The following is a 19196-nucleotide window of genomic DNA, read 5'->3' on the forward strand; positions in this document are numbered from 1 at the left end:
ATTTTTTTCAATTAACAAAGTAATCTATCTCATCCAGTGTTCTACTCACAACATACTCACATACACTCACACACACATATATTGAGCATTTTTTTTTTAATTTATAAAGCTCTTAGAATATAACTACATAGTTAAAAAAAATTCTGGATTTGTTTTATTAATACATTCATTCAAGTTCTAACTCTTCTTTTCTAGAGCTAAATCTGCTCTTTCTTATGGTGCCATTTTGATTGAATAACATCCCTTCACATTTGTATCAGGCTTTCTCACTGACAGGGAGATACTCTCTACCTGCCAATCATTTGGTGCTCAGTGGTGAGCCCATTCACACTGGGACTCCAGGTGGAACAACACACCAAGAGCACAAGATTTGGGTCTGATTTCCTGTTCTACTGCTTGGTACCTGAAGGATCTCTCTTTGGGTCTCAGTTTCTTTATTTCTCCAGTGAAAAGATTGGAGCAGATGATCCAAGTCCCTTTAAAAAATCAGCCGATTATTGTCCTAGTTTTCCAGCTGAAAAAACAGACTCAAAGAACTGTAATGACTTTCCAATGTCAGCTGGCTAGCAAGTAAAAGATGGAAAAATTGAGGAAATTCACAAAATCCATGTATGTAGAAGTAAGATCAATGGGGCACTTATATCTCCTTTGACCTGATTAAGAGGCAAGTCACTTCGCCTATCTAGATCTCAGCTTCCTCCTCTGAAAAATGAGGATATTGAACTGGGTGACCTGAGTTCCTGAGAAACTCTACATTTATAAAGTGTATTGTAGCATCTCCACAGTGAACATTGAATTAAAAGTCCAAAGATGCTTGTCTTTGCCTTCAGAGTGTTAGAGGGGAGACTCACTCTCTGTATTAGATCATCACTTCAACTCCAGCTCTCCAACATTAAACATTCCTGCAACACTTCCTCATTCCTGATGCTGCTCCATTTCTGCTGAAGTACTTCTTGTACTTGCTGTTCAGCTCAGTCCATCTCTTCTCCAGAGAAGGTTGCCATTCTGGAGAGAAGGAATCCCACTATATTCCGATCCTCTGTTTGACGACATCATCAGCTATGTTCAATTTCCAAATATTATTGCTCCAACTCTTCCATTCTGGTGCATGCTGGTAGTGCAGAAACAGCCAGTGATATGGCCTTCATCCTGATTTGCATGATCCAATCCATCCTTCCAGTAAATTGTGGTCAGCATCCTGAAAAGTACAAGGGCACTTTGGTATCACTCTTAGTATCTGCTTTGTAGACCATATTGAAAATAAACAAAATGCCTTGTTGAGTATATTTAGTTACTGGAGTTTATTTTTCTAAAAAAGGATTTAAGCTGTGGTATATTTTCACAGTATTTTTTAATAAGAAAATAGCCCAACATCTCATGAGTCGAGTCAAAAAGCTATGGTCATACTATGATCAATCAATCTCTTCAATTCTCTGACTTCCTTCTAGATTCATCTCGGGTCCATCTTCTGGAGCTTTTTGCAATCTCTTGTTCAGGCCCCTGTCCTCTTTCCCTTTGAGATTTGTAAATACTTCCTATGTAACTAGCAATTTACCCATCATCTTCCCATGAGGATGGGAGCTCTCTGTGGGCAGGGATACTATGCCTTTGTTTATAATCCCAGTACTTAGCTCAGCAACAACGTACCATATACACCAAGTGTTTACTATGATTGATTGTTGCATTGCCAAGGATTTCTGTGGCTAAGGAATTAAGAGTTATGTGCATGCCCTGGTAGGAGATGTGGAAAGGAAGAAAGGCCTCGTGGCACCATTCACTGTGCCCTGATTAAGCCCGGAGATGGCCTTTCCCCAAGTGTTTTTTTTTTAAATAATCTCAACTTTATGTTGAAAAATGTGAGGAATGAACAGAAGGTGACAAGAACTGTTCATCAGCTAAAAGATAGCATTCTGATATGGCAGCCCTTCAGGAAGAGGTCCATGGCTTAGGCTGGTGGCAAATCTCTGCATCAAGGCGCTATCTTCCTTACAAGGGCCATTCAACTTGAGACAATGGTCCAATGCTGGCACTTCACCCTTAAAGTTTCTCAGGTGGGATTCCAGCTGGCATCTCTCCCAACCCCCACTTGAGTTTTTTTTTTTTTAATAACTATAGCATCAGGAAAGTTTAAAGTGAGGAGGGGCGCTACAGGTTACTGAGGTCAACCTTTGCTAACTTTTTTCCAAATTAATTCTTCCTCTCTTCTATTAGGTACATTCCAAGAATAAATAATTTTACTTCCACAATAATCAATTCAATGAGTTTTTATTTATTGCCTATTATATGTCAGGTGCTATCCTCCATATTTGTTCATGCCAATTGAAGTCTCCCTCTCTCTCTTCACAGAAATCTTAAATCTGAGTTACAGGGACCTCAGAGGCTAGCCAGTTCAACCACATCGCAATAAAAATGACCTCTAAAACATGCCCAAAGGAAGGCTATCTAGTTTTGACTAAAGGAGAAATTATAGATGTTCAATGATTGGGGAAATTACTTTTTTAAATTAACAAAATTTTAGTGCTTTTTTAAATATCACAATCAATCAGTCAATAAGGATCTACCATATGCCAGGCACAGTGCCAGAAATATCATTTCTACCCTTCCCAGCCAGGGAGCCTTCTCTTATTACAAAGAAAATAAATTAAGCAAAACCTAGTGTGATAGTCAATGTGTCTGATGATATAGGAAAGAGTCAGTACCCATGGCACTACACCTTTCCAAAGAAAGGCAGCAGGTACATTTCCTCTAAAAGTCTTTCAGAGTTACATTCGCACAAAACTTCTTCTGCCCTAATATACACATATATTCTCTCTCTCTCTCTCTCTCTCTCTCTCTCTCTCTCTCTCTCTCTCTTTCTCTCTGTTTCTCTCTCTCTGTCTCTCTCTTTCTCTCTCTGTCTCTCTCTCTCTCTCTCTCTCTCTCTCTCTCTCTTTCTCTCTCTTTCTTTCTCTCCTCCTTTATGGTCTTAGAATTATCATCTCATTGCTACAGACACTAAGACATTAAGAGTTTTGTTGATAGCAATTCATCTAATGTATATCTGAAGAAGCACTTGACCCCAAATCTACCTAATTCAAAGAGGACATTCATGTAAACCATCCATCCATCTTTCCTTCCTTCCTTCTCTTCATTGTACCACACTGCCTGATCTTACTCAGTTTACACTTCCAGCTTATAGAGACCTTGCTTATTTACTAATTGTGTAATCTAGAGCAACATATACTCCAGACTTCCATTTCCTTATCTGTAAAAAGAGATAGTTTTCCAACTAGATGACAGATACTCAACTGTTTTATGTTCAGGACCCCATTTGACAGTCTGTGAAAGCTTATGGAATTATCTTCTTAAATCTGTAAAATAAGATTAAAAAGTAAACCAATTATGTTGAAATACAATTATTAAACTATAACTCTTAAAAGTTCCCAAATGTCAGGTTAAAAACTTTTAGACCAGATAATCTCTCGGTTCCCTTTCCAGCTCAAAGAGTCATAGTTATTTCAAGTCAACAAGCATGCATTGAGCAAGGGTTCAAGAAAGAAAAGAAATCAGCTTTGATAATTGAAACTATGGCAGTTTCAATAATGTTTATGGGAAAGAGCCCCGTTTCCCAGAATCCTTTTATTCCCCATTTTGGGTATAAGGCTCTACAAGGACAAATTCCTTCCATCCTTCTGTTATATTCATGTCTAAAATCTGAAATCACCATTCCTACCACCAAATTGTTCTTTTGAATATCTACTATACACTTCTAAGATGGAATGGTTACTGCCTTTCAAGGACCCTCTATTTTCTTAGGTAATTAATTTCTCCATATTAGTCAGAATAAGGTCTTGAATAGTGTATTTAGGGGGAGAGAGCACCAGACCTAGAGTCAAGAATACTTGAGTTCAAATCTAATCCGAGACCCTTACTAATTGTGTTAACCTGAACAAGTCACTTAACCTTGTTTGCCTCAGTTTCCTTATCTGTAAAATGAGTTGGAAAGGTAAATAGCAAACCACTCAGTAGCTTTGCCAAGAAGATTTCAGATGAGGTCACAAAGAATCCAAAACAATTTAACAACAACAATTAGAATAGCAATATCACTAATATCACTAATCACATCTAGAGAATTAAATTATCTATAAGTAATATTTCAGCCAACTTTTTTTTTAAGCTGAGAGTGACCCCCTGCAAATGTTGAGATAGTTGATCTGCCCCATTACAACCATGTCTTTATTCTATGACAATTTGGAGATCTGTTTTTAATCATCATCTTTTTCTTCCTTTTTCCCTTCAGCCTGTAAGGCAGTAAGAACCTTAACTTTCAGCTGCCATTTGAACAGTTTTATCTTCTAGATGGCACTGGGTTGTGATTTGCAATGGGGCAGTTTTCTCTCTTTGTAAACTAAGGTTGAAGATTTCAGAATTACAGATCAAGGATTGTACATCCCATGGCCATTTCCTCCATAAGTTGACGGCAAATTAGCTGATTTATCTTGCAAGATGTCTCATAAAGGGTCCACAGAATAAGCCATCTATAGAAACACCCCCTTCTGAAGTACCCGACCATTATTACCTCTAGCTACTCAAATCCATTCAATGCCTCCATTGTTTGTTGTTCAGTCATTTTCCAGTCTTGTCCAACTCTTTATAACCCATTTGGGGTTTTCTTGGCAAAGATATTGGAAAGATTTTACATTCCTTCTCCACGTCTTTTTACAGATAAGCAAACTGAGACAAACTGGATCAAGTAATTTTTTCAAGGTCACACAGTTAGTAAGTGTCTGAGGGCAGATTTAAATTCAAGTCTTCCTGATGTGTCCAAACTTTTGTTAATTTTTCACTCACCTTGTTGATTTAAGTTCTCTATCCCATTTCAGACATTTATTTGGAGGAAGTGAACAGAGCCACCAATGTATACGTGTTCCTTTATGTCTCTTTCCCCTTCCACTTTCAGTAAGTTTAAAGGAGAGAGATATCCCTACACCCTTAGCATGAGTCCAACCATTATCACAACCAACATTTTCCAGGACAGATCAGAGGTCTCTTAGGAAGCAGGGTTGAGCCTTGTTGATACAGTCAGTCTACTGAGCCATGGGAAGAGGCAAGGAATTCATGCACTGGATTCAATAGATGCTTAGGGTTAAATTCTTAGATTTAAAAATGGAAGTTTAGAGGCCATTTTATTCAAATGTATTCCTCCCTTATTTTATCAATAAAAAGCCTGAGATTCAGAGACTATAAATCATTCATCCCATGTCACACAAATAAGTGACAAGCAGGATTAGAACCTAGGCCCTCTGTCTATAAATCCAGCTCTCTTTCCACTGTATCACATCACATCTTTCTCCATTTGGGCAATCAAGTCATATATACTCAGTTACTGTATCCCCAGTGCTTAACAAAGCACCTGGCATATAGTAGGTACTATATATATATATATATATATTTGTGAGCCTGACTTATTTTGTTGTTTGTTTTCCTTTAGTCAGAGTTTGAGGTAGGCAAACAGGTATAAGTGAGACTTCAGGAAAGAACAGACTAAGAGATATATACTCATGCAGCAAAGACCAGGACAGGAGAGGCGAAGAATGGCTGCCATTTCTGGAGCATTCTTAGAGTGAATTGTGAGCTCTTGAAGAGATGAAAGAAAAATGAAAACATTTATTCAGTTAAATGAGTTAAGTAAATAAACTGCTTATCAGATCCTTTTTCCCTAGCTGTCAAGGCTAGGAAGGAAGCCACACAGTCACTCTCCACTATTAACAATGGACAGAGTCATAAATAACCAAGCTCTCGGAGAATCAGAGTCATTCTTCATTCTGGTCTTTGTAATCTGAACGTGAAACATTACGGTCTCCCTGAAGATGGATTCACCTCAAGGTGAAGCAAAAAAGACAGTCAGCCAGAGAGAAAAATCAGAGGGCACCCAGAGGATGGGGACCCTATCAGAGAGGGTTCTGGAACACCAGAGTATAAGCACCCTGAGGGCAGGGATTGGATCCAAGCTAAGATCTGTTACCTATCACAGTGCTCTAAATGCAGAAGGTACCTAATAAACATTTGGTGAATTAAATTGAATTATAAAACCATTTCCAGTGAGGATCAATTATAAAGGTAATCTCATGTTATCATCCATTTTTTTGAAGATTTTTGTGTGAATCATATCCATGATAACACTTGAATGATTTTACATAAGTCACATGCCTTCTCTGATTTTCATGTTTCCTCATCTGGAAAACAATGACTGTTGAACTTGATGATATCTAAAGTCCCTTCCAGATGGAACATTTCGATCTACTCTCTGCCCCCAGCCAGGTGGACACAGGAAAGTCACTTCGCTTCAGTGAGACTCAATTTCCTCATCTGTAAAAACAGAATGAGAGAACCTAGCACCACTTACCTCAGAGATTTTTCAAGATTTAAATGAGAGGATGTCCTTCTTACATTTGGAAAACTTCAAAACCCCCTACAAGCCTCAATGATCATTTTTATTTTTGAACTAGACCTGTACTTCCATTGGCATAGGAAACTCCCTTTATCTTTGCAGACCAGAATCTTCCCAATTTTCAACTGTTTAGTTTGTCCAGAGTTCTGAAGAGTAAATTACTTATCTAAGATCACAGCTAATAAGTGTCCAAAGCATATCTTAAACCCATGTCTTCATAACTACTAAGCAAAGCTGGCTCTCTCTGTCCATTATAATAAGCTACCTTTATGCTAGTTATTGTAGTCATCAAATAAATAAGGATTCTTGTTCTTTTTTTTCCCAGGTAATCCTCTTAGACCTCTTCAGAATCACATTTTTAAATAAATAAATAAAGGAAATGCTAAGTTTCAGTTAGAGATTGGTTATATATATCCACACACACACACACACACACACACACACACACATAGATAGATAGATACCATTTTCCTCCCATCCAAATGGATATACCCCCTGAAATCTGCCCATGAACCCCTAGACCTCAAGTTAAAAAGACCCAAATTAAATAACCTAGCCAGGAAAAAATGTGAGGAATACATATCTGCTGCTTTGAATATTTTAAGTACCTCTCAAAGTCTCTGAAGGAGAAAAAGATATGGACCATGAGGGAAAAATTCACTCTTCATTATCACCCCCAAAAATGAATGAAAGAAGGTCAGTTACTACTGACCCATATGCCTGCCCACTTTCCAATCTACATCAAAATTTTATGAGCATAATATATGCCTACATCCAGAATAACCTTCATGAAGGTGTCAGAAATAACAGGGAAGCGTTCAGAAGCAATATTTCATATTAGACCTTCGATTGTAAGATATAGAAGAGGGATTAAGTCGAAATCAGCTTGGTCACAGAATACAAAATCAACAGGACTTCTGGCTGAAGACCATCAATTCATGGGATCAAAGGATTATAGGCTAGAAAAGACCTTAGATATTATTAAGAAATGGGAATCAGTGTGGTACTGTGGAGAAGTCATTGAATTTGAAATGAAGAGCTTCAGGTTTAGATCTTATCTGAGAGACTTAATAACTTTGAGATGGAAAGGTATATGAAAGCACTTATCAGACATTTACTGTCTTTGAGCATTGTTCTAAGTGCTGAGGACACAAATAGAAAACTGATGTATGTCCTACTTTCAAGAAGCTCACATTCTAATTAGGGAGACAATGCCTAAAGAGAGTTTGTGTTTGTGCTAATTTTATGGAAGATAAATGGGTCAGATAGTATTTTGGTAGGGAAAGTCCAGAGACTTCTTAGCTTTCTAGACTTAGGCCCAGATCACTTCAAGGAGTAACGACAAACCAGGTGGTGCCCTACCAAGATGATGATTAGAGTGGAATAGGGCCATTTTGCTGTCAGTCACCATCTGACTATGAATATTCTGTGCATGATGGGAAGAGGCCAGTAGGGTGATGAGGGCTGTTTAGGGATAGCACAAATCTAAGGGGCCACAGGTATCATGACTCTGTCTTTCTACAGCCCATTAGCCAGCAGAAGTGAAGGAGAGAAAACCCCTCAGTTCTCAAGCCTTTTAACTTTTAACTTTTGGGGGACATGGACCTCTAATGTTTTTAAACAGAAAAGAATCAAATTCTTTATATTACAAAAGAAGACAATTTTATTGAAATGCAATTAACAAAATGTTTTTCTAAAGCTCACAGAAGGCCCCCCCTTTTAAGAGTAAACCATTAGAGATGAGAGAGTCTTTAAAGCATAGAATCTTAGCTCTCAGAATTGGATTAGAGTTGAAGGCTTGGAGTTAGGATTAGGACTTTAAGAATAGACATTGTTTTGATCCTTTATTTCATTTTATTTTCATTTTAATATTTGTTTTTTATTTATTTTGAGTTCCAGTTTCTCTATTTTTCTCCCCACCTCCTAAGAAAGCACATGTGAAGTTATGAAAAACATTTCCATAAAAGTCATGTTGTTTAAAAAAAAAAGTCTCCCCTCCTCCAAAAAAGCCTCAAGAAAAATAAAGTTAGGGACAGCTAGTTGGTGCAGTGGATAGAGCCCCAGCCCTGAAGTCAGGAGGACCTGAGTTCAAATGTGGTCTCAGACACTTAACACTTCCTAGCTGTGTGATCCTGGGCCAGTCACTTAACCCCAATTGCCTCAGCAAAAAAAGAAAAAGAAAGTTTAAAAAAGTATTCTTCAGTCTATATACATACACAATCAGTTCCTTCTCTGGGTATGGATAGCATTTTTTATCGTATGTCCTTCACAGTAGTTGTGGATCATTATCCATGAGAAGCCCTTCTTTGGCAAGCCTGACAGTGGGTCACTGACCTGCTTAAAACTGCCACGGATGGGAAAGTCACTACCTTAAGCAGCAGTCCAATCTAATAGTGGACCACTCTTGTTGTGAGGAATTGAATTATATTGAGTGAAATTTGCCTCCCTTTAACTTCTTCATATTCATCTCACTCCCTTTCCCAGAACCACCCTGAAAAAAAGACCACTCCCTTTGCCACATAATAGCCCTTCAAATATTTGAATATGGTTCTCCTGACTCCATCTAAATCCATTTTGGACAAGACATCCTGATTTCATTCGGCTGATTTTCATATGGTATAGTATCAAGGTCTTTCATTATTCGTTTCCTCTCAGTGGAACTGACTCCATTTAGTATCTCCCAAAATTCAGTCCAAATCAGTTCATTTCTATTCAACAATCTATTAGGGAGTCTTCAATGGTTTTTGATACGGGGATATTTAAAACAGATGGCCTTGTAGATAGCTGAATTTGTCGGTACAAAGCGGGCATAGAGAGGGCAAGAGGAACTAGAAGTCAGAAGCCCAGTTAGGAAGCTGTCATAATTCAGGTTTATGGCAATAAGAGCATGATAGTGACAGCTAAAAGACAGGAACAGATTGGAGACGTGAGGCAAAGGAAGGTTTCTGGGATTGCATTGGAGACTAAAGAAGAGAAAGAATCACAGAAGACTGCATGATGTCAAGCCTCAGTGACTGAGCATAGTTAAAAGAAATGAGACTGTAATGTACAATGAGCCCGGTTGGATAGGTGGTGAATTTAAGGTGACATCAAGATATCTGTTACCCTATTAGCTCCATTTTCATTTTGCTTAACATGTATTTATTTACTAGAAAGCATCTCATTTACCTGTATTTTAGCAGACACTACGGAGTGAAATTCACTCGAGAGACAACCTTGGATTGCAAAGTATTTTAAAGGGTCTCATGAGGAGAGAATTTCACCAATGAGACATATCAAGATCAGGCCCCAAGGACAGAATTCTAGTTGAGGTTTGAATATTCAGTCTCAAAAATTAAAGGTATCTCCTAGGCCAGTCAGTCCAACCCATGTCGGGACCAGAATCCCCTCAAAACTATCTTCTGCCAGTAGCCATTGATCCTTTAGAAGCCTCCAGTGAAATAGAGCCCATTGTCTCCAAGACGTCCATTCTGAAGGCTCTGATTGTCAGGAAATCTGGCATCCATCCTGAATCTTCCTCTCTTTAGCTTCCACCCATTAGTCCTAGTTTTGCCTGTGAAAAAAGACAAGCTCGAGCCTAATCTGTCTTCAGTATACCAACTTTTCAAATACTTGAAGATTATATCTACCCATTCAAGTCTTCTCTTCTCCACATTAAAACATCCCCAGTTCTTTTAATTTATCTGATCTCAGGACTCTTCTCCATAATTGTTTCCCTACTTTTATTTTTATGAAAAATTATTTTTTCTATATATTGTGCTCAACAGTATTTACAAATGTTATTTTTGCATTTAAGTCAAAGGATTTCTTAGTTCTAGAATGAGCACTAGGCTGAGATGGGAGTTGGGGAGAGTCAAAAATACTTGGGCTTTAGTCTGGGCCCTTCCATTAATCAGATGAGTTAAACCACTTTTAACTCCATTTTCCTCAGTTTCGTTTGAAACGAATTGTCTTAGCAATGGGCTCTTCTTCACTGGATGGCCCTAAAATGAAAGGTGGATGTGTATTTGCTAGAATGATGGATGGGGGATTCTTGTCCCAGGTTGGGTTGGTCCAGTTAAAGTCCTTTGTAGTGCTAATGTTCACGTTCTGTGAATGGTCTCTTGTCTAGCACTCTCTATAGAAGTTCTTTGCTGCATTAGCCTTCTATGTGCTTTGTGTTTTAGCTTTGCATATTCTAAGTTCCTTTGCAGTTCCTACAGCCCAAGTGCTACGTTCCAAGCGCCCTCCCAGCTCTAACATTCTGTGTTCCAGCATTCTGCGGCCTGAGGTCTCCCCCTGCTCCAGCATTGATATTTTCATGCCAGCCATACAATTCTGCATGATTATGTTCCTCCCAGCTCTACTGTGCTACAAATCATGCTTTGTTCCATTAGACTGGAAGCTTCCTGAGAGCAGGGACTGGTTTTTGAGGGGAGGGGTATAGGAAGCCTCTCTTTGCACCTAGAAGGCTTACTTAGCACAGGGGCTAATACATAGTGCTTAATAAATGCTAGATGACAAGTTACTTTTAATAATAATAGTTGAGGAGGCAGCTAGGTAGGGCAGTGGATAGAGCCCCAGCCCTGAAGTCAGGAGGATCTGAGTTCAAATCCGACACTTCCTAGCTGTGTGAACCTGGGCAAGTCACTTAACCCAAATTGCCTCAGCAAAATAATAATAATAGTTGAAAGAGAAAGAGAGATAGCGAGAATAGAGCATATATATATATATATATATATATATAGAGAGAGAGAGAGAGAGAGAGAGAGAGAGAGAGAGAGAGAGGGAGAGGATATAAATACATATATATGGAGAGATATGGAGAGAGAGAGAGAGAATATTTCAGCAAGGCAAATTTTTAGCCTATTCCCTACATTGGGACAATGTGATACAGGCAGGGGACCAAGCTTCAAATCTTGTCTTGAACATTTGCTTTCTTTATGACTTGGAAAGTTATTTTACTTCCCTAGGTCCCAGTTTCCTCCCCTGAAAAAGAAAGGATTCAAGTAAATGACCTCTAAGGACACTTCCCGATCTATAACAAATGTTTCCGGAAGAGTGTTGTGATTTTTATTTGATGCCATTCGAAAATTCTGACATCGTTACAGAGAATATGATTTCATTGTGCCGAAACACCTTCTACCAGCTCAGCTCAGCACCTGCTTTATATTAAAGAATTATTTGGGGTTAACTGACTAGCCCGATGTCACCCAGTCAGGTCTGAATCAGAGGCAGGGCTCAAACCCAAGTCTCCCTGATTGATCCATTTTATGACGCTTCCTTCCCACCACAACATTGTAGCACTCGTCTGATTTGGGGATCATCAGGTGTTTGGTGCGGGTAACTGAGCGGTTACTGTTGCCTTAGTCATTGCTGTTGTGATGGCTGCTCAAATCTAAATTCAGGCTCTCCCAGGATCTGTGAATATTTATCACTGCCTTGGAAAGTTAATGCTGGCTGCCATTAATGAGCCTTCCTGAACTTGCTGCCTACTTCTGTTTTTAGGTGTCACTCTCTGTCGGATTAATTAGCTTCCAGAATTAGAATAGAGTAAATTGTCGGGGGAGATCAAGTCTGTCTGACTTCTGAGGGCATCTGGGATGAAGGTGGAATGGAGAGAATTGGAATAGGGAGGGGTCGGGGTGCCACTCTTCAAGCACAGCCCAGAAACATTGACATTAACATCCCTGCCGGCTAAATACAATATTGCTTCCAAACAGTCACATTTACTACTTAATATATCCCTCCCCCACATGAGAGACACAGAATGGTGGGCGGGGAGGGAAGAGAGAAGAAAATAGAAAGATAAATATATATACATATATGTATATATATATATATACACACACAAAGAAAATATGAATATATAAATATATTTGTATATATATGGAGAGAACATATATATTTAGTAATATATATACACATAGAAAGAAGAGAAAAATGAGAAGTGAGAGAGATGAGAAAGAATGATACAGGAGATGAATAAAAGATGGAGAAAGATGAAAGAGAAGATGGAGAGGGATGAAAAATGAGAGAAGAGAAGAGAAACAGAGACAGAGAAGGAAAGAGATGAGAAATAAATAAAGAGAGATTTCATTTAAGGAGACAAAATGATGGTTCTGAGAAGGAAAATGATATATGTCAATTTCATAGTCTCCTGTATTGAGACCAGACAGGACCTTGGAGTCCATTGAATCCAACCCGTCATTTTACAACCTGAAATCGAGACACAGAAAGGTCATGTGACTTGTTCAAAGTTACCTAGTTAGTAACCCAGATAGTAAATATCTGAGGCAGTTTAACTCAATCCCTCTGACCCCATGCTCAGTTTTATTTCCCTCTCAAAATGTCTTTGAAAACTGATTGTTAGGCAGTTATCATGATTGGACTTAGCTCTCGGAGAAGAGTTTAAAAAAATTTAACCCTCCTCTCATTTTTGCAGAGATGTGAGAAATCTGGGTGCACATAAAACATTGCATATGATTTCAATTTTGATTGACATGTTATTTGGTTTTGCTGAGCTTCTTTTATTTCTTTGTTTTTCAGTGTTTTATTATAAGTAAATGAGAGATCCATCCAGGAATCAATGTGTTGTCAAAGATATAAAGTATCCATGAAAATCTGATTATAAAAATAGAATAGAAAAATTAGTTTATATACTTTAAATATTAGGTTTTTGCTAATGTACACACATTTTGTATGTCTCTTAGAGATAATATTTTTGAGGGCAAGGATTATTTGGGTTTGTCTTGATATCTTTAGCACCATACACCCAATAGGCTAATAAATCTTTGTTGAATTACTCAAGGTCACATGGGGACTCTTGACACCAAGGCCCAATATTCTTTCCACTATCCAGGGGTCCTCAAACTACAGCCCACAGCCAGATGCGGCAGCTGAGGACGATTATCCCCCTCACCCAGGGCTATGAGGTTTCTTTATTTAAAGGCCCACAAAACAAAGTTTTTGTTTTTACTATAGTCCGGCCCTCCAACAGTCTGAGGGACAGGGAACTGGCCCCCTATTTTAAAAGTTTGAGGACCCCTGCACTATACCCTTAAAATTGACTATATTAAAACAAAAACCAGAAGATATTTCATGTGTATTTCTTTCTGTACACAGATTTCCAATTTTTCATGCCTCACTAGCACTTAAATAGCCTTTGAAATAGAGTATGTAGAAAAAGGGAAAGAACATATATGTACAAAAATATTTATATTACTTCTTTTTGTGGTGCCATAAATTAGAAATTTAGGGGACGTCTATCAATTACACTATGGCTGAACAAGTTGTGGCATATGATTGTGAAGGAATACTATTGTTCTATGAGACATAAGAGCAGACTGATTTAAGATAAATTTGGAAGGATTTATAAGAACTGAGGCAAAGTAAAGTGAGTGGAACCAGGAGAACATTGTATACACTAACAGCAATGTTGTAATGATAATCAGCTATAGATGACTTAGCTATTTTTATAAATACTCTGCTCCAGTTCCAAAGTACTTAAAATGCTCTCCACTTGCAAAGAAAGAACTTATAGAGCCTGAATACAAATTGAAGCATAATGTTTTCACTTTATTTGATTTTTTTTTGGTTTTGAAGTTCTTTTTGTCACATGACTAATATAGAAGCATGTTTTGTATGATTTCATATTCATAATTGATATCACATTTCTTGCCTTCATAAAAAAGAGGAAGAGAAAAAATTGGAACTTAAAAATTTTTTAAATGTCAAAAATAATCAAAGACTTAAAAATAATGAATAGAAATAGACTTTTGTATCATTTTAGGTGACCATGTTTTGAGCTTTATTGATGTGTAGAGAAAAGAATGGGATGATAGGAAATACATATGGGGCCCATATGAAGCTAATCAATAAGCAAACTTTGAAACCTCTTTGCTCTGCCATTCAAAGCCTTCTACAATCTATTGCTATCCTCCTTTTCCATTCTTATCTCATTCTTGCCCCCTGTGCTTCAATCAGAACGGTCCCCCATCTCAATACCTTGACTTATACTTTTTCTTAGGTCCAGAACATCTCTTCTCCCCTTTTTTGTTGAAATTATCAGTGATCCATCCTTTAAGGTTCACTTCAAGTACTATTTCTTTCTAAAATCCTCTCCAAACACTAATGACCAGTTACCCTGGACTTTATCTAGCATTTCGTTTTGTAACTCTTAACTTCACTCATTTTCCTTGTTTCATTCATTTTTTCCTTATACATTTTTATTTTCTTTTAAAAAAAAATATCAGTGTCTCTCCCCAGTGACAGCCTCCACGTCACCACCACCCCAGGACCTTGCTTGTAACAAATAAGTGTACTTAAAAATATCAATCTAGTGGCCACATATTAAAATATGTGCCTGATTGTCCACCTCTTGTCCCCTACTTCTACCGATAGGCAGAAGAGATGCTTTCCCCTAGTCCCCTAAGGTGACAATTGGTCATTGTATAAGTCAGATTTCCAAAACCTTATGATGTTATTTTCCTGCTTCTAATTATTTCACTCTGCATTATTTCAGACAAATCTTGCCAAATTTCTGTGGATTCTTCCCTAATATATTTAGATAATATTTCACACTACAGCTATCTGTAAGGTATAGTAGAACAAGTGGTAGGTTTGGAATCAAAAAGGCATGAGTTAGAATCATTCTTCAGAAACTAACTGTGTGAGCTTGGGCAAATCATTCCAATTCTCTGTGCCTCAGTTTCCTCATCTGTAAGATAAGGAGACTGGGATCTGTGTCCTTCAAATTTCTCTCCAATTCTAAATCAGTGATTTTACATGTTTATGTCACATAGATCCACTAGAATGCAAACTTTGTAAAGAGGGGAATCATATCTTATCTAAATATTCAACACATTGCAAATGTTTGTTGGAAGCCTGAGTGAATGAACTTCCCGTGATAATGTTCTCCAAACTATACCCAACCCCCTATTCCACGATATAATAATAACTGCATAGAAGGACCATATTCATTTGTGTTCTTCTGTCCACAGGACTACGAATCCCTCTATGCGCAGATCAACAGACCTAAGAAATAGCAACATTGCGGGTTTGGGGTGGGTGCTTCAAGACTGAAATGGAAACCTACATCTCAACAGGCCTTGGGCTCTCCTGCTTTCTTTGACATGACCCCATCTGACAATGGAATTGATGGTTGCCTGCTGAACTAATTCTACAGATGGACCTGACCATTTGGGCAACCAGCGGCTAATATCTATGGCAGCACAAAAAGAAAAAAAAAAAAAAAAAAGGAACTCCCCCCATCATCACCATCCCTGGAATAGCCCAACAATTGCTTACCCTACAAAATACCCTGAGCCCTCTTGACAAGAGTTCCGATTTATCGACGATGGGAAATTTTAGTCTCTTTCTGTTTCTTTCATCTTCAACCATTGCATTTGGAGTCACCAGCAGTGAAAAGTTAACTTGTAATGGCCACTTATTTGTTTAAAGCAAAGACAGAGGGCCTGGTGTGCTCACAAGATCATTGTCAGGCCCTTGGGCCCAAGTCTCCATTTTTACATCAATGATGATTGTTTCTCATCACTACAGAAACCAGTCCTGCCATGTGGCTTTGATTTGGGGGTTCTCCTTCCCCCTAGCATATTTAAAGATAATGAGTGTACCATTTTTGTACTTCTTGGTAACTTCTCCCCCCCAATAAGTGATGAAATATAGCTGGAAATTGCCTCATGTGAAATAAATGTTAACTTGAAATCACAGAATAAAATCACACAACTGATTATTTCTGATGATTTTTTTAAATGGTTGCCAAAAGGACCTCTTTGCTCCCGTGCTTCAGGATGGAGAAATGCTGCTTTCAGATTGAACACTCGCACTATGGGAAGAAAATGCATCATCTCTCTTGGATGAGAAGGAGGAAAAAACTCATATTATTTCCTAGAAAACTCCAAATGCTAAGTACAATAAAGGAATATTTTTTATTTCTCCAATCTCTTGCTGCTGTGATGCTATGCAGACAAGTGTTCTCTTCTCTGTGTGCCACTTTTTTTTAAAGAAAATTATTTGCCAAATAATCCCGGTCCAATTTTAATTTGCAGATTCAGATGAAACAGACTTTCCGAATAGGACAATGGAGGCATGAACAGTGGGATAACAAACTGATCCTCTAATGCAAATGGTTCATCTCTATCTCTTTTTGTACATCAGAAAATTCAAATGGGATTTCTTTTTTTTATTTTATATCTTGAAAAAGGAAAAAAAAATATTACCATAAAACTCTTGCATTGGGTAAGGGAAATGGCTTTAAGGAGGTCCAATGTTGATAATTTTTTTTTGTAAATATCAATCTTAATGATAATTCTTTTAAATAATGCCATTACACTGTAGAGAAAGGAACAGATGGCTCTGTGACAAGTTGGAAGGACAGTTCTTACATGCAGTAAGGTTTCCACAAGTTTATGCTGATATGAGAAGGGGCTAGAGCTCAGGTGTGTCTGGCAGTAGCAATTAGCCAATCAGCAACTAATGAAAGTTGGAGGGATCACATGAGGTAACGATCTCACTTTGTCCACAAAATTACCCAAACTCCATGTAAACAAAAAATATATATATACATATATGCATCTAGACAGCATGTGCATATAAAGTATACATGCCCCTTTGGAGCCTGTCTTTTTGATTCTTGACCCCTCCCCTATGGGAATCATGGGACTGTTTGTACATGAGACAGAGAGTTTTAGCTTCCTTTTTTTACATTTATGGGCGGGGGGGAGTATAGTGTTTGGTTCCTTACTCTGTTTAGCACATGCTTTTCATACAGAAGCTCTATATTTTTGCCCTCCAGAGAATTCTTATACAGGTCAAACATGTTTTCCTAATGTTCCTATGCAGTTACCGCGAGTTGGATTCGCAGTTTAACAGTAAGAAGAAAAAACTGTAAAGGGATCATGGTTCATCTGTGTCTAGGGTTATTATCATGATTTCAAAGTTTGAACAGGTAAAGGTGCATCACTGTCATGGATTTCAACAGACCAGGATGCAGTCGTCATTTATGCTGTCATCTTGGCGTGCCCTGAAATGGCTTAAAGCTTGTTTTCCATCGACAAAGAACAGAAGTATAAATCGAGAAGGTTGGGGCCGAATTTTGCGATATCTGGCTGCTGAAATTTACCGTCTTGATAATATGATCACCATAAATTCTATGGGACTGATTTTTAGAAGGGAAAGTGTCCAAGATGAGAGAGATGAAGAGACTACTCTACTCCCCCTTACCTTCTTTTCTCTCCTCTTCCCTTTTGCTTCTCTTCCCATCCCATCTTTTTTTCTTCTCTGTCTCTCCTTTTTTTCTCTTTTCTTCACCTCTCTCTCCTTTTACCTCTCCTTTGTTTCTTTCGCTTTTCTATCTAGTCTTTTTCTTTCACCTCTCTTCTTTTCTCTTCTTCTCTTTCCCTTTCTTTTCTACTCTCTCCTTTCCCTCCATTTCCCATTTTTCCCATTGTCTTCTTTGTCCCTTTTGCCCTTCTGCTCTCCCTTTCTTTTATCTTTGAATTGCTTCCTATCATTTTCACAAGAATGAACATGACTTTTATGAGGAAATCACATTCTTCGGTCAATGGTTATAACAAAATGGCGGGGAGAAGGGAATGTAACAATTATGTTGAAATAAGATGGGTTGTATTTGAAGTGAATCAGTGAGGTTGATCATTCCCATTAAGCAAGTTTTAGAAAACTGTATGCTGTTTTATGATTTGTGCTCCAACAAGTGGTGCTATCTTCTGCCTCAATGTGGCTGTCTTCTCATTTTTGTCTCGATCACAAACTGTTTCCAACCTTGGTTGATTTAGAAGTAGTCAAACTGTTTCACTGATGCTTTGGGGAAATATTTTTAGAGCAGAATCTGACAGCCCAGTGGGTTTGCTGCCACTCACAGGACTCCATTGGGAATGCCTGCTCTTTGAAACATAAAGAAATCCATGGAATAAGTTGAGGGATGGAAAGTTGGCACTTAAAACTACTGTCCATCTTCTCATTGGCAATGGTTTTTTGTAGGGTGGTAGTCAGGGAAGCTAGAACTACCGAGTCCTTTCAAAGGAATATCAACCATCTTGTGTTCTGTAGCAAAGAGGCTGAAACCCAGGTCACAGGGAGCCTGCACTAGACTAGTTCCATACACCACTTGTATACACTGTTTATTCCTCATCCTTCACTGGCACTAAATTTGTCACTTTAAATTTTAAAACCAGGGAAACTCAAGCTCCATCTTGTTACCATTCCCCATAGTTCTTCAATCTCTACATGTAACGAGACAATTTCAACAGACCATAGTCACCCCAGTGTCTAATGAAATGTCATCCTCTAATGTACTGGGCACCTTTTTTTCAGAAATAATAATGATTATGATAATGACAACAATGATGTTTACTCTGTGGGTTTTGTTCAATTCCATTTCTGCGTTCTGACACATATTTTTTTAATAAAGAGGAGAAAGATAAAAGGACTGTTGCCGTACATTTCTAGATCTACTTCGACTTTACCTCAGATGAAGTTTGTTAACATATATGGACACATTATTTTTAACTTTATGTATGATGCATTCAACAGAACAGCAAATGTTTTTAGAGATTTTCCATTAATTTCTGTAACACATCATGTAATACTGTTACAAATAAACATGTTTGAAAAAAAAAAAAAAAGCAAAAAAACATGGTTGAAATTACTTCTATTCCACAGCTTCTCTTTAGGAAGATTAAAGGAACCAGAGCAGAAATTTCTCTTGGGAGCCCACCATCATACCCATGTTCTTTCTACCAAGTGC

General features: G+C 38.0%; 1 protein-coding gene across 7 annotated transcripts in view; it reads left to right on the plus strand.

The window, feature by feature from the left end:
* DAB1 (DAB adaptor protein 1) overlaps nt 1–18875 on the plus strand; it is a 316440-nt gene extending 297565 nt beyond the window's left edge. For all 7 annotated transcript variants that reach the window (XM_051999579.1, XM_051999582.1, XM_051999580.1 and 4 more), the window contains one exon: nt 15412–18875. Coding sequence is in view for 1 of the 7 variants with exons in the window: in XM_051999581.1 (XP_051855541.1) it covers nt 15412–15456 (45 nt within the window). In the remaining 6 variants the exon portion in view is untranslated. The remainder of the gene's footprint in view (nt 1–15411) is intronic.
* The last annotated feature ends 321 nt before the right edge of the window (nt 18876–19196 follow it).

This window comes from Antechinus flavipes, chromosome 4 (assembly GCF_016432865.1).
Source record: "Antechinus flavipes isolate AdamAnt ecotype Samford, QLD, Australia chromosome 4, AdamAnt_v2, whole genome shotgun sequence".
NCBI lineage: Eukaryota > Metazoa > Chordata > Mammalia > Dasyuromorphia > Dasyuridae > Antechinus > Antechinus flavipes.